The following is a 26955-nucleotide window of genomic DNA, read 5'->3' as shown; positions in this document are numbered from 1 at the left end:
GCTTCTTGGGCTTGCCGACCGAATGGTTGGTGGTTCGAATCCCCACGGTGGGGTGAGCTCCCTTTGCTCTGTCCCAGCTCCTGCCAACCTAGCACTTCGAAAGCACACCAGTGCAAGTAGATAAATAGGTACCGCTGCGGCAGGAAGGTAAACGGCGTTTCTGTGCGCTCTGGCTTCCGTCACGGTGTCCCATTGCACCAGAAGCGGCTTAGTCCTGCTGGCCACATGACCCGGAAGCTGTACTCCGGCTCCCTCAGCCTGAAAGCGAGATGAGCGCTGCAACCCCAGAGTCGCCTTTGACTGGACTCAACCGTCCAGGGTCCTTTATCTTTTTTGTACCTAGTCCAAGCCCATGTGATACAATAATCGCATCTGATTTGGTTGGCCTTCCTACCGTTGATCTGTGCCAGGGGTCAGCAACCTTTTTCAGCCGTGGGCCGGTCCACCGTCCCTCAGACCATGTGGTGGGGTGGACTATATTTTGAAGGGGAAAATGAACAAATTTCTGTGTCCCACAAATAACCCAGAGATGCATTTTAAATAAAAACACACATTCTACTCATGTAAAAACACCAGGCAGGCTCTACAAATAACCCAGAAATGCATTTTAAATAAAAGGGCTCATTCTATTCATGTAAAAACACGCTGATTCCTGGACCCTCTGTGGGCCGAATTTAGAAGGCGATTGGGCCGCATCCGGGCCCCGGGCCTTAGTTTGCCAAAGGTAAAGGTAAAGGGACCCCTGACCATTAGGTCCAGTCGTGGCCGACTCTGGGGTTGTGGCGCTCATCTCGCTTTACTGGCCAAGGGAGCTGGCGTACAGCTTCCAGGTCACGTGGCCAGCAGGACTAAGCCGCTTCTGGCGAACGAGAGCAGCACATGGAAACGCCGTTTACCTTCCTGCTGGAGTGGTACCTACTCATCTACTTGCACTTTGAGGTGCTTTCGAACTGCTAGGTTGGCAGGAGCAGGGAGCGAGCAGCGGGAGCTCACCCCATCACGGGGATTCGAACTGTTGACCTTCTGATCGGCAAGTCCCAGGCTCTGTGGTTTAACCCACAGCGCCACCCGCGTCCCAAGGTTGCCTAGCCCTGATCTATGCATTTAGGCCAAGGGGTGAAATGACCCCCTCTGGCCCTCACGGCTCTCTTCTCAGGCCACACCACTTTGCTAGCCTACCTTTGCATCTTCCTTGCTTTCCCCCCATTGCGGATCATGTCCTTTAACTCTTGATTCCACGATTCTTTTCCCATCTACCAGTTTCTCAGCCTAGCCTACCTCGCCCGGTTGTTTGTAGGGATTATAGTCAGGGACGCGGTGGCGAAGCATTTGAGCCACTCCCAAGCTCTCGAGAGGGCAAGAAGTATTGTTGTTGTTTTGATTTGCATAGTTTAGTTTCCCTTTTTAAAAAAATAGAGAGCAAATAATGCAATTCAGCGTTAATGAATTTAATTGCAACGCGAGCCTTCGCATTGTCACAAGAGGAGGCATGTCAGGATTTGAACGCGGAACCTCGGGCTCGCTGGAGCTGCTTGTGCCCAGCCTACAGAGCTCTCTTCAGGCACAAAAGGGAATTGCTGCATCCACCAAAAATCTCTGCCATTGGGTGTCCACACAAAGACCCTGGATTGGGGAGATGGGATGAGAATATTAGGACCTTAAGGCTCTAAAACATGGGTAGGCAAACTATGTCCCGGGGGCCGGATCCGGCCCAATCACCTTCTCAATCCGGCCCACAGACGGTCCGGGAATCAGCATGTTTTTGCACGAGTAGTTGTTGTAGTTTAGATTTATGTACCACCCGCGAGGGACGCGGGTGGCGGAGGGACGCGGGTGGCGCTGTGGGTAAAAGCCTCAGCGCCTAGGGCTTGCCGATCGAAAGGTCGGCGGTTCGAATCCCCGCGGCGGGGTGCGCTCCCGCTGCTCGGTCCCAGCGCCTGCCAAACTAGCAGTTCGAAAGCACCTCCGGGTGCAAGTAGATAAATAGGGACCGCTTACTGGTGGGAAGGTAAACGGCGTTTCCGTGTGCTGCGCTGGCTCGCCAGATGCAGCTTTGTCACGCTGGCCACGTGACCCGGAAGTGTCTCCGGACAGCGCTGGCCCCTGGCCTCTTAAGTGAGATGGGCGCACAACCCCAGAGTCTGTCAAGACTGGCCCGTACGGGCAGGGGTACCTTTACCTTTTACTTTACCACCCTTATCACAAGATCTCAGGGTGCTTCACAGGATGAAACGCAAGGCGGTAAAAGCGAGTAAACAGTTGAAACGAAAACAACAAAACAGGAACATGATTGAGGATTAGCGGCGTGAGGAGTTTGGTAGGCAGCTATTCGAACGCCACAGTTGCACCAGCAGCACAAAACTTAGTTACTGGACCGCAGATGTTGGCAAAGTTTTTGTGGCTTGGGCCGGTTTATGGTCCTGCAGACACCGCGGTGGGCTGGAGTGCGCGTGCGCACACATGCGCAAACTCTATTTCCGGCGCGGAGGAGGCATGCAGAGCTTCCGGCAGCCAATGGGAAGCCAGCCAGCGTCGTGGAGGGCGGCCCCTGCTCTGCTGTGCTCTGCGTCGGTTTAGTGCACCGCATAGGAACCAAGCGGGGGTCCATGGGCCGGTTAAATGATCCTTGTGGCCCATGGGCCTTAGGTTGCCGACCCCTGGGACACGGGATCCTGCTCCCTGAGAATCTTGGTTTTTATTAAATTGAAACCAAGGCGCTAGTCCTCAGTGCCAAGAGGACAAGCCTGCTGATATCACAGAAGCCTGGGCGTCAGTGGCGCCTTACTGGCTTTCCCCCATGACTATTAGAACCGTTCTTTTGCCAAATACCTGAATGCACAGAATAAAGGGAATTTGTGTCGACGTGCTAACTTGGCGCAATCTCTCTATCCAGCATCCAGCTTTTCTTAGTGCTCGCAGAATAGGAACTTGAGGACCAGAATCATGCAACGTTTGCTGGGTTGCTCAAAAGGAGGTCCGGCGGGGTGTGGAATGGGGGGTTTCTCTCAGGGTGGGGTTTGGTTTAAATCAAATCGATTTAAATGACTAGTCAGTAACACTTGATTTAAATATTTATTATTTTGTACAGAAAGAGTCGTTCTTGCTGGTATAATCTTAATATTTACAACCCGTTTCATTTTTGGAATAATAAATTTTCAGAGTCATTTTTTTTTACAGTTATATCAAAAATGACTGATTTGGTTATACTATTCGAAATACACAGACAGGCAATTGTGAAATTGTTGCGAGGTTTAATAAGTTGACTGTTTATATTTGGACAACTTTTCTGCTGTACTTAATTGGAAGGAGAAAAATAATCGTAACAATCTAAACAATTCGTTTGGCTGAAACAATAACATTATAGCATATGTGTCCATGTTTGTTAACTGATGTGGTTAAACAATTTTTAAAAAAAAAACTTAGGCTGATTTTAGCACACATGAAAAACTTAAATCCTTATTTCCTAATGAATAGCCTTCAGACTAGAATGTAACTTAAAGAGAAAATCTTCGGAAAGATTTTTCCTCCAAAAGCATTTTAAAAATCCAATTTAATATATATATTTTTTAAATCCAATTTAAGTAAATAAAAATTCCGTTTTTTGGTGTGTGTTTTTTAATCATTGGTTTTTATCCACCCTGGTTTCTCTGGAGCCAGGAACGTGCCTGTTTTGGGTGGGTGTTGCTGGCACCCTCTCTCGTTGCACCGCGGAAACCCTGCGTGGTTGGGCAAACCAGAATTTCCTTCTGTTTCGTGTTGGCGCATGGTGGGTGGGGAGCCAGTCTTTCCTGTCTCAGCCTTGCTTGGTCATCATGACTATGGCATGGGAGGGCGATGTGCAAACAAGCACCCGGATGACTCTTGTACAATGAGATGCGTGTCAGCGCAGATCATAGAATTGTGGAGTAAGGGGGTGATCTCGCCCAACCCTCCGCCGTGCAGGAATCCCTTGGCCCAACACGGGACTCGAACCCACGACCTCGGCCTTTCAGAATCTCATGCTCTACCCCACTGAGCTCTTCCAGAAGTGGGTATCTTCCCTTCTGAATCGTGGGTGCTCCAAAGTGGGTCTACAGACACTTCAGTTTGTGTTTTTGGGGTTAAAGGTAAAGGGACCCCTGACCATTAGATCCAGTCATGGCCGATTCTGGGGTTGCAGCGCTCATCTCGCTTTATTGGTACAGCTTCCGGGTCATGTGGCCAGCAGGACTAAGCCGCTTCTGGCGAACCAGAGCAGCGCACGGAAACGCTGTTTACTTTCCCGCCGGAGTGGTACCTATTTATTTACTTGCACTTTGACGTGCTTTCGAACTGCTAGGTTGGCAGGAGCAGGGACCGAGCAACGGGAGCTCACCGCGTCGCAGGGATTCGAACCGCCAACCTTCTGATCGGCAAGTCCTAGGCTCTGTGGTTTAACCCACAGCGCCACCTGGGTTACGGACCGCCAAAACCCAGAATTACCAGAATGGGTTACTTCTGGGTTTCGGAGGTCGTGCATGCGCAGAAGTGCTAAATTGTGCATGCACAGAACTTAATTCGTCTCGGGGGTCCGTACTTACTCCGAAAAGTCTGTATCCAGAGGCGCCGCTTCTGCGCGCACACGCGGCTGATAGAGTGTTTCTGCGCATGCGCAAAGCGTTTCTGGAGGTATACACTTCCGGGTTTGCCGCGTTCGTAACTCAAAATTACGTTACCCGAAGACCCGAGGTACCACTGTAATTGCATATTAGTTACACCAAATATACCAAATGTGTTGTCTTCCAGATGCACCATTTTTGTGGGGTTTTTTTGTTAACGTACAGAGCAGTATTAGGTCTGGTTATAAATAAAGCACCAGGAAAGATATAGTTCATTTCTCTTAATTTGGTACTGCCCTGTAGCTTATTCCTCAACTGATCGTTCTCTCAAATAGCACCTCCACAGACTTCCCTCTTCTCCCCTACAAAAAACTCGTAAGTAAAGGTAAAGGGACCCCTGACCATTAGGTCCAGTCGTGGCCGACTCTGGGGTTGCAGCGCTCATCTCGCTTTATTGGCCGAGGGAGCCGGCGTGCAGCTTCCAGGTCATGTGGCCTGCATGACTAAGCTGCTTCTGGTGAACCAGAGCAGCGCACGGAAATGCCATTTACCTTCCCGCCAGAGCGGTACCTATTTATCTACTTGCACTTTGACGTGCTTTCGAACTGCTAGGTGGGTAGGAGCAGGGACCGAGCAACGGGAGCTCACTCCGTCATTGCGGGGATTCGAACCGCCGACCTTCTGATCAGCAAGTTCTAGGGCTCAGTGGTTTAACCCACAGCGCCACCCATGTCCCCAACTCTAAGTAGACCCACTGAAATTAACTTTTGCTTTTCGGTGGGACTGCTGAGGGCTAGCAGAGCCCGGGGGTCTGGAACCACATACAAGGTAGGAAACTTTTGCAAAAGTGTGTTTTGTTTCCAACTTGTCGCTTTAGTAGTTGTTATTATTATTATCATAATATTTCATTTCATTTGTACCCACCCACTGAGCTGAGCGGGTCTTCGAACCCTGTTCTCCCAGGTCTCCCAATCTGGTTATCATTATAGGACACCCTAGATATTTTCCAAAGAAGCAACATTCCAAGCTTTGGAAGGAATAATGTGCTTAAAAGTTGGCTCTTGTAAGCCAAAATTCACTGTCAGATAAGGGGTGGGGGCTTGGGACAGGAAGCTAGATTCAATGTGTCTGAGGACTAGCGACTTTGGGGGGCTTTTTGTGAGCTGTTACTCCTTTTTTTTTTGACTGCTGGCCCCCCTAGATGTATGCAGTTTCTTACCAGGTTGCCATTTCAACTACAGTGGTACCTCTGGTTGCAAACGGGAACCGTTCCGGAGGCCCGTTTGCAACATGAAAAGAGCGCAACCCGCAGCGGCCCGTCTGCGCACGCACGGGTTGTGATTCGCCGCTTCTGCGCATGAACGTGACGTCATTTTGCGCCTCTGCGCGAGCGGCGAAACCCGGAAGTAACCCTTTCCGGTACTTCCGGGTCGCCGCTGGACGTAACCTGAAAGAACGTAACATGAGCTATGACTGTACGTTTGAAACGACAACGGGAGGTTGTGCATGTGTGTATTTCGCAATGCAGTCATACCTTGGGTCGAAGTAGCTTCGGGTTGAGCATTTTCGGGTGGCGCTCCGCGGTGACCTGGAAGTAACGGAGTGCGTAACTTCTGGGTTTCGCCACATGCGCAGACGCTCAAAATGACGATGCGAATGTGTTATGGGTTAAGGGGGCTGCTTGTGTGTAAATGGTTGAGTTCTCAACTCCTGCAATCAGTTTCTAAGACTCTCCCAGACCACGGAGCCATGGGTGCATGGCTACCTCAATCGCTGGCAGAATCCGTCAGTGGGCGCTTCCGGAATTTACGCCAACATAAGAGTTCCTTGCAGGGATGCAGGTGGCGCTGTGGGTTAAAGCCTCAGCGCCTAGGACTTGCCGATCGAAAGGTCGGCGGTTCGAATCCCTGCGGCGGGGTGCGCTCCCGCTGCTCGGTCCCAGCGCCTGCCAACCTAGCAGTTCAAAAGCACCTCCGGGTGCAAGTAGATAAATAGGGGCCGCTTACTGGCGGGAAGGTAAACGGTGTTTCGGTGTGCGGCTCTGGCTCGCCAGATGCAGCTTTGTCACGCTGGCCACGTGACCCAGAAGTGTCTCCGGACAGCGCTGGCCCCTGGCCTCTTAAGTGAGATGGGCGCACAACCCCAGAGTCTGTCAAGACTGGCCCGTACGGGCAGGGGTACCTTTACCTTTACCTTTAAGAGTTCCTTAACGGAAACTCTCCTTCTGGATTCTCTACGTGGCAGTTTCCTGCGCGGAGTAGGCGTCCCCAACGGAGGTCCTGAGACCTCTCCGCTGTGCTCACTGGAAGTATCTTGGAGCCATCCCTCCGACTGAGTTTCTGCAGGAACTCTCCCTCTCCCCCTGCTGGTTCCTTCCTCAGCATCCGAGGGTCTCCTAGCCTCCTGGAGCCCTTCCACCACCTGACTCTCCGATGGCAGTTCCCTGACAGAATGGGGCTCCGGAACAGATCCCGTTCACACCCAGAGGGTACCACTCTATGTCCAACAGCAGCCAGAGACCCACATTTGAGATGTCTGCCGCCAATTGAACCCTTCGCCGGTAGCTAAAAATGCACCGGGGTGTGTGTGTGTTCTTTTTTCTTCCTTTTTAATCAATTTTTATCGGTTTTACATAAAGTTGTACACAATAAGCATGACCATTCCTAAATAAAGAAATAAAAGGAGGTGCTTTCGAACCTTCAGACCTCCTTCCCTCCCTCCGCGGGTTCCATTACTGAAATGTTTTTATTTTTATTTTTCCTGCATCTTTTACCTCAGTCCATCTAATTATATAACCATAGTAGCCAAAGTCCGTGTTACTTTACAAGCGTTATTGTATTCCTGCCAATGACTTCAGCTGTCTACAGTGGTCTTTCAGATATATTAAAAAGTTATTCTAGTCTTTTAAGAATACTTGGTCTTCCTTGTTTCTGAACTTTCCCGCCAGCCTCGCCATTTCTGCGTATTCCATCAGCTTGGTCTGTCATTTTTCTCTGGTCGATACTTTTTCTTCTTTCCGTCTCTGGGCTAAGAGCATCCTTGCATCCTTGCATACATCAACAGTCTTTTATTTTCTCTTTCTTTCTTTCTTTTTTCTCCCATGCCAAGTTACAACGTAAGATACAAATAAAATAAAACAGTAATCAAAAAACGAAAACAGAGAAAAGAAGAGAAACAGCAACTCTTACAGAACATAGCCAAACATACATACATACATTTTTTTAAATTCACATAATATACATTCTTTGCAACGAACAACTCCAAAATAAGTAGACAACTCCAAAATAAAATCATACATAACAAAGCCATAAGTCTCGTGTTTTCATTTACACTGATCTCCTCTCTGATAACTTTACTTGATATTTCTTGCTGCTTTCTGCTTTCCTGATAGAAGCTTTATGAAAATTTAAATCTCTTAAATACTATACCAGTCTTTAACAATTTCAATTAATCCCTTCGCCTTCCCCCCAGCCCACTACTTCCTTACACCCGTTCTTTACCTACTATTATTTTTGTTATTGTTGCGTTATTCACTTTATTTGTTATTCCATCTTTGATATATTATTATCCTATCTCCTTGCTCCTTTTAAACTTTTGACTTTCTTCCATCCTTTAGCGACTTCAAATTTTCCATTTTTTTTTCGTTGTGTTACATGTATATGTACATTTATTACTTCCAATTTTATACCTTTCCTATTTTTTCTTTTCCTTAAGCCTGCAAACTTCATTCGTCACATATCAATATATTTATTCCAGAACAATGTCCCCCCCCCCATATACTCTTTAACACAGTCCCATTCTTTTATTAATTTTTGGTCTGATTGTCCCCTTGAGACTTCCGTAGACCTTGCGAAGTCTATATGTTCACATAGTTTGATTTGCCACACTCTTACTGATGAAATTCCCAAATTTATTTTGGTAGTTCCTCACCTATAATACCTAACAAAAAGGCCTCTGTTTTTTTTTTAAACAAAAGTTATCTTAAACATTTTCTCTGGCTTTTTATATCATTTCCCAGAAGCCACCTGCGGGGGGGGGGCAGGTTCTAGCACTGTTTGACAGTTTCTAACACCGTTTGACGGTTTCTAGCACCGCTTGACGGTTTCCAACACCGCTTGACGGTTTCCAGCACCGTTTGACGGTTTCCAGCACCGTTTGACGGTTTCTAGCACTGCTTGACAGTTTCTAGCACCGCTTGACGGTTTCCAGCACTGCTTGACGGTTTCTCTTTCCTCTCCACAGCCCCCTGGTGTCAGCATGGAGGGCGGTGTGGACGGCCCCATCGGAATCCCCTTCCCCGACCACAGCAGCGACATCTTGAGCAGCCTGAACGAGCAGAGGAACCACGGCCTGCTGTGCGACGTGGTGATCCTGGTGGACGGGCAGGAGTTCCCCACGCACCGCTCGGTCCTGGCGGCCTGCAGCCAGTACTTCAAAAAGCTCTTCACCTCAGGGCTGGTGGTCGACCAGCAGAACGTGTACGAGATAGACTTTGTGAGCGCCGAGGCCCTCTCGTCCCTGCTGGAGTTTGCCTACACGGCCACCCTCACCGTCAGCACTTCGAACGTGGGCGAGATCCTCAACGCCGCCACGCTGCTAGAGATCCAGGCGGTCAGGGACGTTTGCACGGATCTGCTGGACAGGAAGATTCTGGCCAAGCACGACCAGATGGACACAGTAGATCAAATTGATCAAAGGAACCATCTCAGAGCGAAAGAATACCTGGAGTTTTTTCAGAGCAACCCCATCAATGGGCAGCAGGGCACGTACCCGTGGACCAACCCGGACTTGAGGGACCTTCAGCGGCTCGGCTTCCGGGGCTCGGAGGTCAAGGAGGAGCCGGACTGCAACGGCCTGGACTTCTACACTCAGGCCGCCCTCAGCGACAGACCAAAGGCGAACGACGGCGACCCCGACGGCAAGATGTGGCTGGATGCCGAGGAGGCGAAAGCGGCCGCCGCCGCCCAGGGACCCTTGTTCCCCGCCTCGCAGAACGGACAGTACGGCGGGCACGGCCTGGCCACGGTGCCCGGGGAGGACGAGGCGGCGGCTCAACTGGACCAGCAGGAGGCGGGGGGCTCCCCCGCCTTCGTCCCCGGGGAGGGCGAGGAGGCGGACCCCCGGGAAGTGGACGGCCTGGCCGCCAGCACCCTCCTGCAGCGGATGATCAATTCCGTGGAGCGGCAGCAGCTGGCCGAGGACGACCGCAAAGACGACGACGGAGTCATGGATTATTACTTGAAATACTTTAGCACTTCCCAAGAGGGGGGCGAGTACCCGTCCTGGTCCCACAAGTCGGAGAAGAAGATCCGGGCGAAAGCATTCCAGAAGTGCCCCATCTGCGAGAAGGTGATCCAAGGGGCGGGCAAACTCCCTCGCCACATCCGGACCCACACGGGAGAGAAGCCGTATGAATGTAACATTTGCAAAGTTCGGTTTACGAGGTGAGCACGGGGAGGGGGCTGGGGGCGGGTCTGCAGGGTTCCCCCCCTCCCGAAGATCCCAGTCCTTACTACTGTGAGAATATTATTTATCGTTCATTCTAAATTTTCGTAAATTTATACACTGCTTATACAAGGCGATTTGCAAAAGATGAAACAGTAAGATCGAGGGGGGGTGTTTTGCAGCTGTGCTTTGAGACATGCGAAGGTTCAAATACAGTGGTACCTCGGTTTCCGAACGTAACCTGTTCCGGAAGACCGTTCGAGTTTCGGAAACGGAGGCGCAAAATGCGGCCTGCAGATTTAATGGAGGAAAATAACACATACGCTCAGCGGAAGCCATTTTGACTTCCGAGGCGCGTTCGAAAACGGAAGCGTTTACTTCCGGGTTTACGGAGTCGGAGTTCCAAAACATTCGTCAACGTTCGAAAACCGAGGTACCGCTGTACTAAAATAGTTTGCAACCACCACAACTTTTCTAAGCATCTGGTTAGGCTTGTCTAAGCAGGAGAGTGAAGGCTTGCTCTCAAAAAATCGGTAGGGAGTTCCGAAGGGGAGACGCCACACGAAATGCTTGGAAGTGAATTTCAGATAGGCCTGAATTATGTTTCTTGAGGTGAGTGGTGCTGCGTTTCGACCGCTTTTCCTGCCTCCCAGCTAGATGTCAATGTCTTTATATGCATATTCTGCTCTAGGAGGCTCAGTTGGGTAAGAATCAAGTACGGTCTAACCTCGGTTGTCAAACGTAATCTGTTCCGGAAGACCGTTCAACTGCCGAAACATTTGACAACCGAGGTGCGGCTTCCGATTGGTTGCAAGAGCTTCTTGCACTCAAGCCGCGTCAGATGTTTGGGTTCCGAAAAACGTTCAAAAACCAGAGCATTTACTTCTGGGTTTTCGGCGTTCGGGAGGCAAAACGTACAAGTACCAAGGCGTTCCAAAACCAAGGTTCAACTGTATACACTTCCAGAGTTAACACAAAATACACAACCTCTGGTCAGTGAGCCACCATAGCTGCTAGAGGGCCGTGAAAATTTGTGTCCCGGGCTATTCAGAGTCTTCTAACCACGTACTAGCTGAAACCAAAGCGGCGCAAAGCTTGTCATGTGTGATTCCACCCCCACCCCCCAGTTCTCCTACCTCACTTTTATTTAAAATGCATCTCTGGTTTATTTGTGGGGCATAGGAATTTGTTCAATTTTTTTTTTTTCAAAATATAGTCCGCCCCGCCCCCCACAAGGTCTGAAGGACGGTGGACCGGCCCCCTGCTGAAAAGGTTTGCTGACCCCTGATCTAAACGCTGCAGGTGGGGTGGAATTGCCAGAGATCATTTGGAACTGAACTGCGAACTGAATTAGTTCGCTTCTCTTTGAACGTGTTGGGACTTTTAAAAAAATGAACTTGCCAAGTTTTCTGCAGGTCAGCCGTACGAAATTTTAAGCACAGATGTGGCCAGAACAGCAAGAGGGATCGGTGCGCAGTGAAAGCAGCAATCCCTCTTGCTGTTCTGGCTTCTGTGATAGCTGCACAGCCTGCATTCGCTCCATAAGACACACACACATTCCCCCTTACTTTTTAGGAGGGAAAAAGTGAGTCTTATAGAGCAAAAAAGACGGTATGCATCATACAATATTGGTCACTGTCTCTTATCTTTGGACTTCACAGTCCATCTCTGCATGGCATTCTAGGTTGTCTTTCGCCGGCTGCATAATCTTTTATTCCACCCATTTTCGTCTCAAATCTTCCTTCCTTTAACACTATCTGCTGCCCATATGTTCATTCTTACTTGTAGGTTAAATTGACTATTATACCCTCTAAGGTACTCTTCAAAACACTTCCACTCATCTCGTATCCGTGATAGGGTAGCCCTATAAATTAATCTGGTAAATAAATAAGGGGAAAGCCAAATGTCCCTTCGAGGAGGATCTGAAATATTTTCCTTGAAGCTGGCATTTATTTTATTCTGGATTGTTAAGATTTGATAGGGGACGCGGGTGGCACTGTTGCCGATCAGAAGGTCGGCGGTTCGAATCCCCACGACGGGGTGAGCTCCCGTTGCTCAGTCCCTGCTCCTGCCAACCTAGCAGTTCAAAAGCACGTCAGAGTGCAAGTAGATAAATAGGTACCGCTTCGGCGGGAAGGGAAACGGCGTTTCCGTGCGCTGCTCTGGTTTGCCAGAAGCGACTTAGTCCTGCAGGCCACATGACCCGGAAGCTGCCTGCGGATAAACGCTGACTCCCTCGGCCTATAAAGCGAGATGAGCACCGCAACCCCAGAGTCGGTCACGACTGGACCTAATGGTCAGGGGTCCCTTTACCTTTAAGATTTGATATTTCAATGCGTTGTCGACCACTTTGAGATTGTTTTCTTTAAAAAATAAAGCAATATAGAAATGAAATGAGGAATCATAATAACAACAAATTTCATAGGGGGGAAATGGGTACCTAGACATCCTATTGTGGCAACCACAGCTTCTAACACTGTTGTGGCTGATTTAACCTTGAAAAAAAGAGGCATAGCTGTCAAGCGTCCCTTATTTGGCGGGACAGTCCCTTATCCCAGGGCCACGTCCCGCTGCTGTCCCTTATTGATGATGTCCCTTAAATAAGCTGCTGAAGGTAATGGGGCCCTTTATATATCCAGCTATGCTTTGTCAACAACAAATTGTTGCTTTTTTGTGTGTTGAATATATGCTATATGGTAATTTATAGGACCTATTAGGTATCTAAAGCCATTTGCACGCAACAAAATATGTATTTTATCAAAGTAATTGTTGTTCCCTTATTTTGGCTGCTGATCCCTTATTTTCGAGGCTGTTGTCCCTTATTTTCAAATCTGTAAGTTGACAGCTATGAAAAGAGGTGGCCCTGATCCTGGGTCTGTGCACACGGCTGGATTTAGGTTTGACGAGGCCCTAAGCTACTGGAGGTAATGGGGGCCCTTTATATGTCCAGCTGTCCTTTGCCAACAACAAATTGTTGCTGTTTTTTGTGTTGAATATATGCCTATGTGGTCATTTACGGACCTAATAGGTATCTAAAGCCATTTGCACATAACAAAATAGGAGCCTACACAACACCGTCGCTGTATGTAGGTTTTATTTTATTTGGGGGTTTTTATATTATATTTTGGAAATGTACATCCAGGTTTTTTTCCCTTAAAATTTTTTGGGGGCCCCCAAGAGAGTGGGGCCCTTGTTTAGCTTATACGTAAATCCGGCACTGGCTGTTCCAGTTTTGGAGGGGGTGCAATACCGTCTTTGGGGTGGAGGAAGCAAGCCTCAGAGTCTAAATCAGCCCCTCCTGATGCTGAATGCCCTTTCTTGTTTCTCCCCACCCTGCACCCCCCGTAATGTCCTCTGCTCTTATTTTCCGCCTCCCCTTCCCTCTGGAAGGGAGAGTCCCTTATGCATTAAAAGCAGCTCTGTTGCAGCCTAGTTCATAAACTGTGGTGCATTAGGAAGATTGATGGGTGAAGCGGGGGGGGGGGCGGCCTGCTGCACTCGGGGGAAGATGGCATGAAAATAACACCGGGGAGAAGCACGGAGGATGTTATTGCCCACGCTCTCCTTCCCACCCTGAATCCCATGACATGCAGATAGATGCCCCTAACAACCTTCGAAGCTGTGAGATGCACAAAAACACACTTTTTGTTTAGTCGCTTAGTCATGGCTGCCTCTTGGTCACCCCCTGGACCAGAGCACGCCAGGCACTCCTGTCTTCCACTGCCTCCCGCAGTTTGGTCAAACTCATGTTGATAGCTTCGAGAACACTGTCCCACCATCTCGTCCTCTGTCATCCCCTTCTCCTTGTGCCCTCCATCTTTCCCAATATCAGGGTCTTTTCCAGGGAGTCTTCTCTTCTCATGAGGTGGCCAAAGTATTGGAGCCTCAGCTTCAGGATCTGTCCTTCCAGTGAGCACTCAGGGCTGATTTCCTTCAGAATGGAGAGGTTTGATCTTCTTGCAGTCCATGGGACTCTCAAGAGTCTCCTCCAGCACCAGAATTCAAAAGCATCCATTCTTCTGCAGTCAGCCTTCCTTATTGTCCAGCTCTCACTTCCATACATCACTACTGGGAAAACCATAGCTTTTACTATACGGACCTTTGTTGGCAAGGTGATGTCTCTGCTTTTTAAGATGCTGTCTAGGTTTGTCGTTGCTTTTCTCCCAAGAAGCAGGTGTCTTTTAATTTTGTGACTGCTGTCACAAAACACACACACACGAAACACACACAACCAAAAAAAACACCATTGCCACTTGGACATAGTAGAGCACCTTATTTTGCACGCAGTGGCATCTCAGGTTCGGACTGGGAATGGAAAGTCCCGTCTGGAAGCACAGAGAGCTGTTGCCGTCCAGAGCGGACCCTCCTGGTCTTGGTATAAGGCGCCAGCCTAGCACCCAGAGGTCCCCATGTGGTTTCAGTTGGGAACCGCGCCAGTCACAAAATGTACCTCATTTCCTTCCCCCCCCCATAATATTTATAAGATTTTCTGTTTTACACATTTAGAATATTAATTTAAACAACCTTAAAATGTCAGTGACTTCCCTTCTTCTCTTTCCATGGTTCATTTTGCGTATCATAAATCCCTGCGTATTTTGCATAAGCGAAAACATTCAGTATTCCATTATTACATCCATCAAAACTTACACTGTTGAATTTATCTTAATGTTGCCCATCTGGCTGGGTTTCCCCAGCCACTCTGGGCGGCTCTCAACGGAATATTGAAAGCACAATAAAACATCAAACTTTAAAAACTTCCCTAAACAGGGCTGCCTTTAGATGTCTTCTAAAAGTCAGATAGATGTCTATTTCCTTGACATCTGATGGGAGGGAGCCACCACCGAGAAGGTCCTCTGCCTGGTTCCCCGTAACCTCACTTCTCGCAGGGAGGGAACTGCCAGAAGGCCCTTGGAGCTGGACCTCAGTGTCCGGACTGAACGATGGGGATGGAGACGCTCCTTCAGATATACTGGGCCAAGGCTGTTTAGGGATTTCAAGGTCAGCACCAACACTTTGAATTGTGCTCGGAAACGTACTGGGAGCCAATGCAGATCTCTCAGAACCGGTGTTATATGGTCTTGGCGGCCACTCTGTCACCAGTCTAGCTGCCGCATTCTGGATTAGTTGCAGTTTCCGGGTCACCTTCAAAGGTAGCCCCACGTAGAGCGCATTGCAGTAGTCCAAGTGGGAGATAACCAGAGCATGCACCACTCTGGCGAGACAGTCTGCGGGCAGAGAGGGTCTCATCCTGCGTACCAGATGGAGCTGGTAGACAGCTGCCCTGGATACAGAATTGACCTGCACTTCCATGGACAGCTATGAGTCTCCGAGGTCCAGCACCAAGGGCCTTCTGGCGGTTCCCTCACTGCGAGAAGCCAAGTTACAGAGAACCAGGTAGAGGGCCTTCTTGGTGGTGGCCCCCACCCTGTGGAACGCCCTCCCACCAGATGTCAAAGAGAAGAACAACTACCTGACATTCAGAAGACATCTGAAGGCAGCCCTGTTCAGGGAAGTTTTGAACGTGTTGACATTTTAATGTATTTTTAATCTTTGTTGGAAGCCTCCCAGAGTGGCTGAGGAAACCCAGTAAGATGGGTGGGGTACAAACAATAAATTATTATTATTATTATTATTATTATTATTATTATTATTATTAATCCAAAATGACCCCCAGGCTGCGCACCTGGTCCTTCAGGCCCACAGTTGCCCCACTCAGGACGAGGGAGTCCACCACAGTAAGGTAAAGGGACCCCTGACCATTAGCTCCAGTCGTGGCCGACTCTGGGGTTGCGGCGCTCATCTCGCTTTATTGGCCGAGGGAGCCGGCGTACAGCTTCCGGGTCATGTGGCCAGCAGGACTAAGCCGCTTCTGGCAAACTAGAGCAGCGCACGGAAACGCCATTTACCTTCCCACCGGAGTGGTACCTATTTATCTACTTGCACTTTGGCGTGCTTTCGAACTGCTAGGTTGGCAGGAGCAGGGACCAAGCAACGGGAGCTCACCCCGTCGCGGGGATTCAAACCGCCGACCTTCTAATCGGCAAGCCCTAGGCTCAGTGGTTTAACCCACAGTGCCACCCGCGTCCCATAAGAGAACAACAGTACTTCTGTCTTAAATCTTCCCTCCGTAACTTTTCCTTCCTCCTCTTTCCGACGCAGGCAGGACAAGCTGAAGGTTCACATGAGGAAACACACCGGCGAGAAGCCCTACCTTTGCCAGCAGTGTGGGGCGGCGTTTGCCCACAACTACGACCTGAAGAACCACATGCGCGTCCACACGGGCCTGCGCCCCTACCAGTGCGAGAGCTGCTTCAAGACTTTCGTCCGCTCCGATCACTTGCACCGGCACCTTAAGAAAGATGGCTGCAACGGCATCCCTTCGCGAAGGGGCCGCAAGCCCCGCGTGAGAGATGCTTCCGCGCCCCCCGCCCCGGCTTCCAACCCCGACGACGGGAGCCTGGCGGGCGGCGAGGAGGCCCACGAAACGCAGGATGCGACTGCGCCGCAGGACGGCTTAGAACAGCACTTTGACGGAAGTTCCAGCGCCAAAGCGGCGTCGGGGGGGTTGAATGTAGGGGGGGTGAAGTCCGAGGGCGAAACGGAACAACTCTCCTAAAAACAAAAAAAAAACCAACCAAAAAAACAAACAACCCGTAACGAGAAAAAAAAAACAAAAGGTGTCACAAAATCTAGTTATAACTTTTCCTCCAGTTCCTCTTTTAAAATATGGGTTTCCTCGCTCTTTTTTTGGGGGGGGGGGCGAGGAAAAGAATAGCCTTATAAGTCTATAATATATATATATATATATATCTTGTTTGTGATCTTCCCCATAATAATAGGCAGTTTGTTGTACCCCTCTCGTTAGCCGCAGATTAATTTTTAAGGTTTTTTTTGTTTTTTTCCTGCCCTTGGGGGTGGGGGAAAAGAGGTGTTTAGAGGAAAGTTTTGGAAACCAGGTTGAAGGGGGAAAGAGAGGGGGTCTATTAAATACGAGACGAAGCTTCCAGAGTTTTTAGTTTGTTAAAGGTTTTAAAACTTATACATATATATATGTGTATATATAAATATATATTATATTGGAGATTTTATCTATTTTAGCAAGCGTAATGTTCCAAAGGAACAAAAAGCAGGGAGATTAATTGTGTTGGTGGCTTGAGGAATCAATGAATTTTGGGGGGGGGGGAACTTCCTTCTTCTTCCCCTCCCCTCCCCCCACCCTTCCCACCCGCATCCTGAAGGTGCTCATTTCAGATAATGTCCATGGAGGTTTTAAGTTTTCCCAAGGGTTTTGTTTTCTAGTAGGGTGGCAAATTCTGGAGGAAGACCTCTGGGTTCCTGGCGCTCTTCTAAATCCAAATCTCTAAACCGTTTAGACTCTCCCTGCATGAGTCTTAGAAGACTTTTTGGGGGGGGGTCACGCTCCTGATTTTTCCATCACAAGATCTTGAGGAGTCACGTAAATCTCTCGTTGCAAATCGACGGAGGTGGATTTCCTGTGCTGCAAATGTAGGCCGATTCGAATTTTATTTTTCAAAAAGGCTCACGGATTTTAAAATAATCCGTTCGCCGTTCCTGCTGGGCGGCCGCAGACGGCAACCCCCTGGTCGTAAAAGGGGTGGGGTCAGGAGGCTGCGCCGGCAGCCCCCCCCCCAAGGGCGTCAAGTCTAAAATTCACCTACGTTGGTAGGTGTCGAAATTATCTTGCCGGCAGCATAGAATCGTGCGGTCCCGGCGCTTAGCTTGCAAACCGCAGTTCTCAAACCAGCGGAAGGGAATTTCTCCAATATCTGCTGGTTTGAGGCTATCCCCAGCCCTTATCGGCTCGCAGATTTCGAATTGTTCATCTGGTCCACGTTCGATTTGGCTTCCGTTAAAGATCTCCCCCCCAGCATTTGAGTCGTCAATTGGCCGGACTGTGCCGGAGGGTCTTATCCACCTGTGAACAACTTTTGTCGATTAAATGTTTGCTACTTAGCATTGCTCCGGCGGCGTCTTGTGTGCCCTGCGGAATAAAACCAAATTTTGTTCACGGATAAAGTAAGTTGCCGCACAGAGAAGCGTTACGCTTCCTCTACTCAGGGCTGAACCCATCTAAATTGAGGGTCATGTCTTAACTCGGGCTCATTAATTTCTACTCGTGAGTAGAATTTGGCTGGAAACAACCCTTTGGGGTTCAGCAATTCGCTGCTGCAGTCCTTAAACACAGCACTGTGCCTCTTCCGCATTGCATATTGCAAATTTAAGGGCATATTGTAACTAGACCTTACGCTTTGCAGGCAGGAAGTTGCCTCGCATGGTCCGACTTTCTAAAAATGCCCCCTCCCCTTTGTGCTGATCAGGTTCAGCCTTGATCATAAATCACCCTTTATGGGAAACCTGAGTTCCAGTAGCGCAAGGATTTCGGCCAGGTGGTCGTGGGAAATGCTCTGTTTTGAGTGCAGAAAACCTGGAGCTATTGCACCTTGACTTAAAAGCTTCCTGGATAAAAAGAACAGGACTTTTTTTTAAAGGGTTGCGGGAGCTTGCGATGCCTTTAGCCTCTTCAGGGGTTGCATTTTCGACCTCCTTGAGCACCTCAGGTTGAGGGGAGCCCTCCCTTCCCACCCCACGGGGCTCTCGCTAAGAGTTCTCATGGGGGGGCTTGCTGGCAGAAGGGCAAAATAGGCATTGGGGGCTGGGATTTGCAAGGAGCAGCCATGAAACTGAGTTGGCGGCGATGCTATAGACCCGGGCGGCCTCTGTGTCCAGTGGGGTGCAGTTCCCTGGGCCGCCTCCCACCTTTCACTCCCCAGTCCTCCTACGCCTTTTGGTACTATAGAAATATATATGCCTAGCACAAAAAACCAAGCCAGGACCAGCCAACGCACTGAAATGAAATTGTGGGTTATTCAAGTCGGGTCCCATCTTCCAGTTTACGCCCCCTGAGTTACTGAGATTTTACGGAGCCTCATTTAAAAAAAAAAAAAATGAAAAAGGGGGCATTGGTTTGGACCAAGGCAAGGTTTGTGGTCCAAGCTGCTTTCTGTGGTGACCCACCGAATCCTGTTTCCCAGACCAACCATCTGATGTAGAAGAAAATAGCATTTTTGATAACGCAGTGGCTGTTCTATCAGGTTTATCAGAAAAAGCGTTAGGACCCTCTTCAGCTAAGAAACCAAGGACACCTTTTTATCCATTTCAGAATTTTCTAAATGCACAGTTTAAAAAAAAAAAAAAAAAAAGATTCTAAAAGAGAGAAAGAGAGATTTAAGTCGTCTTTTTTTTTTTTGCAAGCACTTTTAAAGATTTTTCGTTTAATTTAAATATGAGAGAAAAGGTGAACCGTTTTGCCGAATGTAACCGAACAGGGGAGTGTGTGTGTGTTTGTTTGTGACCGGAAAGTGTGAGGGGGAGGAACAAAGAAAAATAAAATGGGTTGGGTGGGAAGACGCGGATGTTTTATTTAATATAGAAAAAAAAAGCAATAAAAAAACCCCACACACAGAAAAAAAAAAGATTAGAAACTTAAGAAGTCTTAGCACTTTGAAATGGAACGGGTACTTTGAAATCACTTTATCTTAATTTAAAAGAAATATATATATCTATATATATATATATATAAAAGAAAGAAACGAATATGTTTACACGTCGAAACCATCTTCTACAGAAAGAAATTTATTGTTGTTTGTTGTTTTTATTAAAATAATTCCTAAAATTGAATTTATTTTTGTAAGAGAAAAAAAAACAAAACAAATGTATATATCTATCTATCTTATCTATATATTTGAGAGAAAGAAAGAGAGAGAGAGAAAGAGAGTTAAAATGAAATCCACCGTTTTGGTTCGTGGATTGAGACCAGGAGCAAAGCGAAACGTAGAAAAATAAAATAAAATCGGGAGGACTGGAGTTAATTAGATTCTGTGACACAGCAAAATTTAGAGGAATAAAGTAGCCCTCGGAAGTGATTTGCACTTCGGGAAAAAACACAAAATACAAAAATGGAAGCTTGAATTTTTAGGCAGGAATCATTGGGTTATTTTGTGTATGGTTTCTCCACCCCAGCCCTCTTTTATTTTTATTTTTTTTCCTTTTTATGTCTTATTGCCAGTGCTGGCCTGTCCGTTTTCTAATTGGTTTTCCCCTCATCCGGCCACAACCATCATTCCCAGGACCACCGTCCTCGAGAAAGGAGATTTCGAGACCTTGGTTCCCACCGACCTCCTGCCCCAAAATCTGTTTTCAATTGGGTTTTGAGGGCTCCATTCGATGGGGGAAATTGCAGCTTGGCTCGTATTTGTGCCGGCTTTCCTTCCAAATGCTTCGCCCCCATCTCTTGCACAAACACCCCCCCAAAAAACCCTCCAAATTGAAAATATTCTGTATTCTTTTTAACACTCGATTGGGAGCCGCCTAGAGTGGCTGGGGAAACCCAGCCAGATGGGCAGAGTATAAATAATAATTTTTATTATTTTTAAAACAACGAGCTTTTAAGGGCGGTTTGGATTCCAAATTTGATGTCCGGTTTCATTTGCCGTTCCTCAACTCTCGCCCCCCAAGTGCTTTGGGTCAGCGTCGCTCATCCCTCCTTGGGAAAACAGGGTTCAGACCTGAGTTTAACGCTTCAAAGCTGAGCAAGACCCAAGCGAATTGAGGTTAATGCAGAATGGGGAGGAAAAGTCCATTTTTCCATGGAATATGTGTGGAGGTGAGCCTGGTTTTCAGGACCCAGAGAACAGATCTCCACTTCCCCAGTCCAGGGGTGAAAAAGCCAATTTAGGAGCCGGCAGGAAAAGTCTGGTTGGGAAACAGTGGCGAAAGATACCCAAAAGCTGGTTATCGGAAGGCAATCTGTGCAGAACAGCTTCCATCTTGGTTTCATAGTTTGGGACTGGATTTTTATTTTATTTTTGCAAAGTCTCCAAAAAATAAAAAACTGAATTGGGAGCAGATTTGCCTTCCATAACAACTCTTGCAAATGGGGAGCGGAAAAAACTTTCCAAGGGTCTGTTTCTATTTTAAAACAAAAAACAAAACCCTGCAAATCGAATGGCTTTAAAATAAATCGGCAAATTTGGTGGACAAACGCCGGTTTGGGATCTTTCCATCGTTTTTATGGATCCGGCCCATTCGAAGCAAATTGGAGGAGGTCCTGGCGCTTGGATGGTTGTGGCCCCCATCACCGACACCCCCCAAAAAATATTTCTCTTCCATAGAGAACCTCGGCTTAGCACTGACTTAAAAAACGATTGCATATGCAAAAATTAGCGTGGACTTTGTAAATAGATAGATACATGAGATTCTTTATTGTAATCAAAAGTTGTGGTATCTCTACCAGTTTGTTTTACACCTCCTTGTTTCCATGACTGTTTATGTTTTGTGTGTATTTCCCCCCCCCACCCATCTATCTCCCCCTCCCCGTCCAAAATCTCTCCCCCCACTTCAACCAAGCCACTTAACAACCAATCAATATCCAATATTCCAGAGCTCCATCAGTCAGTTTCTTAATTTTTTTCTCTCTCTCTCTTCAAAGTCAGGGTGTTTTCAAACCGTAGGAACAGGGTGGGTTTTGTTCTTTGGGGTTTAATTTTTTTTTATTATTTTGGGACACCTAAGAAATAGCAGCCAAATCCCTCTCTCTCCCCCCCCCTCCCACTGCCTTGTTTTTTAATCCCAACGGGACCCTGTCCTGCCCAGAAAATGGCAGAAGACCAGGTGGAATTCCAAAATCTGTGTCCAGTCCCCGTGATCATTTGAGGCTGAGTCTCCATGCAGAACCGGGGACCCCTTTGCTGTGCGCTCCCCCCAAGTTAGCCTTTGCACAAGCCGCTATTGCAAGCTTGGGCCAGAGGAGACGCCACAATATTTTATTTTTGCTTGGCCAGCATCCCTGTGCAAATCCTTCCTGTGCATGACCCTCTTCGTATCCCTCTCACCTCCTCCATCTCAGGAGTACCCTCCCCTCTTCCTTTTCGGTCTCTGCAGAACTTTGGCCAGGAGGGGGCCACCACCACCTAAGGCCACGTCCTTGATGCTTGACCAGCGGCCGCCACCCCCTCTTTCCCAAGGAGTCCTGCGAACTGTACGTAGTTCTGCGTTAGGGGAAGGGCTAAGAAGGGGGAGGGTTGGGGTATCTCTCGAGGGAGAGTTCCCGGCGCCCTCGCCCAAACTACAGTTCCCAGGACGCTTTGGAAAGAGCGTGGCCGTCGTGGCGGAACCCGCCGGCTGGTTCCGCCGCGTATATACCTGTGTCCTGATCCCATTTATTTTATTTTTATTTTTCGTTTTCCTGAGCAGAGATACCGCACCTTGTTTGTTAGATGAACTTCCGCGCCGCGCGGCCCTCGAAAGGGTAAGGGGCGCGGAACGGGGGTCCGATGTTCGTTGCTTGGTGTGGGGTCTAAGCTTCGAGCAGGAGTGCTGGCAACACTTTAACACAAGCCTTTAAAGCGTTTGCACTAAAAATAAAAAGAGAGAGAGAAGAAAAAAACGAGAGAGAAAATTATGTACCTTCTCCGTGTAGGGAGGCCTGAACCTCTGAATACATTTTGCCTTAACCTTCTTATTCCTTCTTTGTACAAGTGATCACAAACACACACACACACAAAAAGGACATCTCTTCGCATGCAAGGTTCCTATTCCTCGAATCACATACTGTATATAAGGTGTTCGATTTTTTTTTAAAAGAAAGAAAATATTATTATTTTTTATTATTATTATTTTATTTTTTAAAAATAAGATCCAGGTTGTGGTAAAGTGTTGCCAAAGAAACTATTGGTTATATTACCGTATTTCAGGAAAAAAAAGAAGGAAAAAATGCTTCTAAAATGACATCAGCGACAAAAATAATAATAACGATAATACACATAACAGACAATGTTTCCCTACTTGGCTGGCCTGTTTTCGTGTTTTTTCTTTCTTGAATTTCACGATCCCAAAAAAACCCAACAACTTAATTTATCAAATGTTAATTTCAAGTGGTTGAAGCTGTATTTTTTCAGGGTATGTGTGTGTCTTCTACGTCGGCACCTTCCGATCTGTTTTCCCCCATCTCCATTGCTGTGCTTTTGACTTCCAGCCATTGGAGTTTTAGGAAAAGTCGAGTTGCTTGCAAAATGTCTGTGTGGGAGTCTGCATGCAGAGACATCTCTGTAAATGATTGGATTCCATTGCAAATAATAATAATAAGGGGGGGGGGAATAGTTCTATTGAAAGTCTATTTGGCCTGATAATGACCGAAGGGGTTTCAGTCTGAGAAGCGAGAGCTTTTTGCAACTCTCTGCGGGGTGCAATGTGTGCAGGGCTTGGGGGCCACAGTTTTCCTGCTGACCTGGAAGGGGACACACAGACCCTCCTGTTGCCATTGATCCTGTGACAGCCGTCAATCTTCCTGTTTGCACCTTCCCGCCCTGCTGTATAAGCTGCTTCCTTGACAATTCTTCCACTGGTGAGCTGGCATTGGCTGTTCCTGGCAAAACCATGTCATTTGCGTGAATGTAAAGGGGTGAGTTTGTGGACGTGGGGAAGGCGCAGCTGCGTTGTCAAGATTGCAACCCCCCAGCTAAGATCAGAAGGGGCAGATCTCTAGGGCGTTCTGATCTAATTTCCGAAATAAATTCATGCCCTCTTTGGCTCAGGCTGTGAGGTTCTTCGTACAAGGACACACCCGGAGAGGAACCTCTGCAACCAGGTTGGCCTACTAAAATTTATTGCACCCCAGAGTCAGGAGTTGGTGGGAACCTACCATCGTGAAGTTGGAGGTTGTTGTTCCCTGGGTGTTACACTCTTGACCACGAACTCTTCCTCGCCAACGCTTGAGTTGCCCATGAGTTAGGTCCACCATCTAGCAAACCCCGTTGGTTCTTAAGTGTTCCTCGTCTCCAAAAAGGAGACCCTCAGTTGGCGAGACCTTTTGAGAACTTCCTGGTCCAGGTGGAGGAGATAGATGGAGAGAAGGACCTGGGCCCAGTTGACATTTTGCCTCTTCGCTTGCTGATTTTCTCCCGTGTGGAAGGAAATCGGGTTCTCAAATTGCGGCAGAGACGGATCTGCCTGAATTTTAGGAGAGGACATTGGTTTGGCTAAGCTGTGCCCACCCCGCTCCCCGCTCGCCTCAGCTCAAACCCACAAAAAAAAATAAGAAGCCTTAAGCAGAAAAGAAGGATACAGCGTCTTGAAAAATGTCTTAAGGATTTTCCTTCTTTTGCACTAGCCCGTTGGATCCAATGGGGGAATATTGTTCTGTTGCACTTTAAAAAAAGAGGATATGTTGGAGACTGTTTGCAAAAAAAAGAAAAGGGCAGGGACTTCAGATATGTGTGGTTTTTTTAATTGGGGTGTGTGTGAGAGGTGATGTACGGAAAGGGATTATCCTCTGCTTTAAAGGGGGGGGGGCTTACTTCTTTATTCACTTTAGACCAGTTTTTGCTTTCCACCCGAGACATTTCATAAAGAGCTGTATGGAATAGCTGCTTAGGTTTACTGAGGAAATGGAGGGTGGGGTTTTTTCCCCTCGCCGTCAGTGGCTAAGTTTGGGGAGGTGGGTTGGAGAATCTTCCATGCTTCCAAAAATTGATTTGGCCTTAATTCATCTCTTCTTCTTCTTCTCCCGTGGCTTCGGTCGAAGTCGTCAGGAAAGGCCCGTCGCGATTCTTCCGCGTCGGTGATGCGAGGCTATATATCAAAAGCCTCTTGGCGCCCCCGCAAATTCTAAGTGCTACCCTATAATCGTGCTGCTTTCCCTCCTTCTCTCCAGGTCAGGCAGCCCGACTCTGCTATTTAAAAATGAAATCTATATATCTTATTTATATTTTCAACATTTAATGTCTATAAATTTTTAAGTTAAGAAGAGCGCCCCGGAATGTTCTTGTTGACGCTGGGTGTTTTTTTCAGGGGGGGTGGGGGGAGAGATGCTGTTCTTTTTAAAAAAATATGTTCTTTGCAAGAGAGCATTTTGCTAGCTTGTTTGCATTTAGTTCTGTACCCCCTTGAAAGCTCCCCTTTCTCATCCTTTGGAGAGAAAAGCTTCTCAGAAACGACGGCAACTGAAGTCATTCCGCAAGTGGGAACGGCTTCCGCTCGCTACGCAGAACTTCCCCTCTCTCTCTCCTCCCCCTGGGTGCCCCCCCAAAATCCCACCACCAGATAACTGGAGGAACCCCCACAACAAATTTGGGGGTATACCGGGTGGCGGGAAGGAGAGAGAGGGGGACCTTGAATTGCAGAAGCGGAAGCTGTTCCGCTTGTGGAATGACTTAAGAGTGACCCAACGAAGGGACAGTTCAAACATCATTCTGGGAGCGGGTTCCTAAGTTTTTTGTTTGTTCTTCTAGACACCCAATTTTTCAGGTGTCTGGGGGACCCAGCAGCTACAGCAAATGTTCAGGGAAGAGATGGGGAGCTGTGTCGTCCAACATCCTCCAAGAAGGGCTGCAAGGTTCTCCATCTCTTGTGATATGCAAAAGGTAAAAGCAGAGCTTAACGTCAGGTGTGTTGGGCCCCCACCTTGCTTAATAATTTCTTCCTGCTGTTGTTGCCGTCGCCGTTAGCTATACAGAGAACGATCTCGCCAGAGCACTCTCTCTCTCTCTCTATATATATATATAAAATCCATATTTTAAAAACACCGCCACGAACCCTTAAATGACTAATTTACTGTTGTCGAACGAGGCAAAGCTAAGCACAGAAAAAAAAGACATTCCAGAGATTGTATGTTTGATAAAGGGGGTTTGCTAGAAGGGGGTGGGGGTTGGGGAGTCGGAAAATGAGTACAGAAAAAAATATCTATATATATAGATATATAGATAGATAGATATAAATATATAAAAATATATATAACATATATAAAATGCACTTTTTTGTGGGGAGGGGGCTTAAAAATAAATATATAATTAGAACAACGCGACTGTTTTCCCCCCCCTTCTGTTCTTGTATATATATATTTTTTAAAAAACACAACCCACCTTGGAAGCGTGTAATAATAACCCCAATGTTGATTAAGTATATATATATATTTTTTCCTTCTGTCGTTATTTTTTTAAGCTCTGGGAGTTTAAAGCGGTTCTGAACCGAAGATGCAAAGAGCGATGAGAAGCCAGTTTGCTGCTTACAGAGAGCAGCTGGCCATTCCCAGTAGGGCTCACCTTGTCTGGATAGTTTTCTTTGAATGGCTAATCCTCAGTACTTTTTTCAATAACCTTGGAACTTGGGGGTTCGGCTTGCATATGTATTGCTCAGAGTAAGCCCATTGAAATGAATGGACTCGAGATAGTCACGTCCATAAATTCCAGTGTGTTTCCTCTGAGGAGGGCTAATGTTCGATACAGCCCCGAGAGCCAGTGGCGCAACCATTGGATCTTGTCCGATGGATAATAGACGCAGCTCGCCGGCTTCTTTTGTGGAGACCCAACTTTTGACCCTGGCCTGACACCCAGGAAATGGTTGTCGTTCCAAACCGGTGATTGTCCTCCTGCCAAAATGTTTGCAACTGAGAAGCCTGCTTTGGAAACCAAAACCGGCTTGCAAGAATCCCAATTCCCGCCAGTCCCATGGTGGCAGATGAAGTTTCGGCAAAACCTGGACAGGGAAGCTTGCATTCATTTCCCCCCAGGGCACCCTGCTTTGTCGCCAGCTAGCTCCTGCTCAGAGTAGACTCATTGAAATGAATGGACCGAAAGCTATCCATGTTTCTTAATTTCAGTGGTATCGAAGTAAGATACTTTTGAGTAGGACTAACATTGAACACAACCCCCACATACAACAGTACCTCGGAAGTCGAACGGAATCCGTTCCGGAAGTCCGTTCGACTTCCAAAACATTCGGGAACCAAGGCGCGGCTTCCGATTGGCTGCAGGAAGCTCCTGCAGCCAATCAGAAGCCCCGCCGGACGTTTGGGTTCCAAAGAAGGTTTGCAAACCGGAACACTCACTTCCGGGTTTGCAGCCAAAACGTTCGACTC

The 26955-nt window shown here is 47.7% G+C and overlaps 1 protein-coding gene across 1 annotated transcript in view; it reads left to right on the top strand.

Moving 5' to 3' along the window:
- Nucleotides 1-22488, top strand: part of ZBTB7A (zinc finger and BTB domain containing 7A) — a 66425-nt gene extending 43937 nt beyond the window's left edge. The window contains exons 2-3 of the mRNA XM_079960714.1: nucleotides 8820-10021; nucleotides 16182-22488. Of these exons, the coding sequence (XP_079816840.1) occupies nucleotides 8835-10021; nucleotides 16182-16638 (1644 nt within the window). The 5' untranslated portion in view covers nucleotides 8820-8834 and the 3' untranslated portion in view covers nucleotides 16639-22488. The remainder of the gene's footprint in view (nucleotides 1-8819; nucleotides 10022-16181) is intronic.
- Nucleotides 22489-26955: the final 4467 nt, after the last annotated feature.

The sequence above is a fragment of the Podarcis cretensis genome (assembly GCF_951804945.1).
Source record: "Podarcis cretensis genome assembly, chromosome: 18".
Lineage (NCBI taxonomy): Eukaryota > Metazoa > Chordata > Lepidosauria > Squamata > Lacertidae > Podarcis > Podarcis cretensis.
The sequence above is the reverse complement of the archived record's forward strand: the minus strand, read 5'-3'. Positions and strand labels throughout refer to the sequence as shown.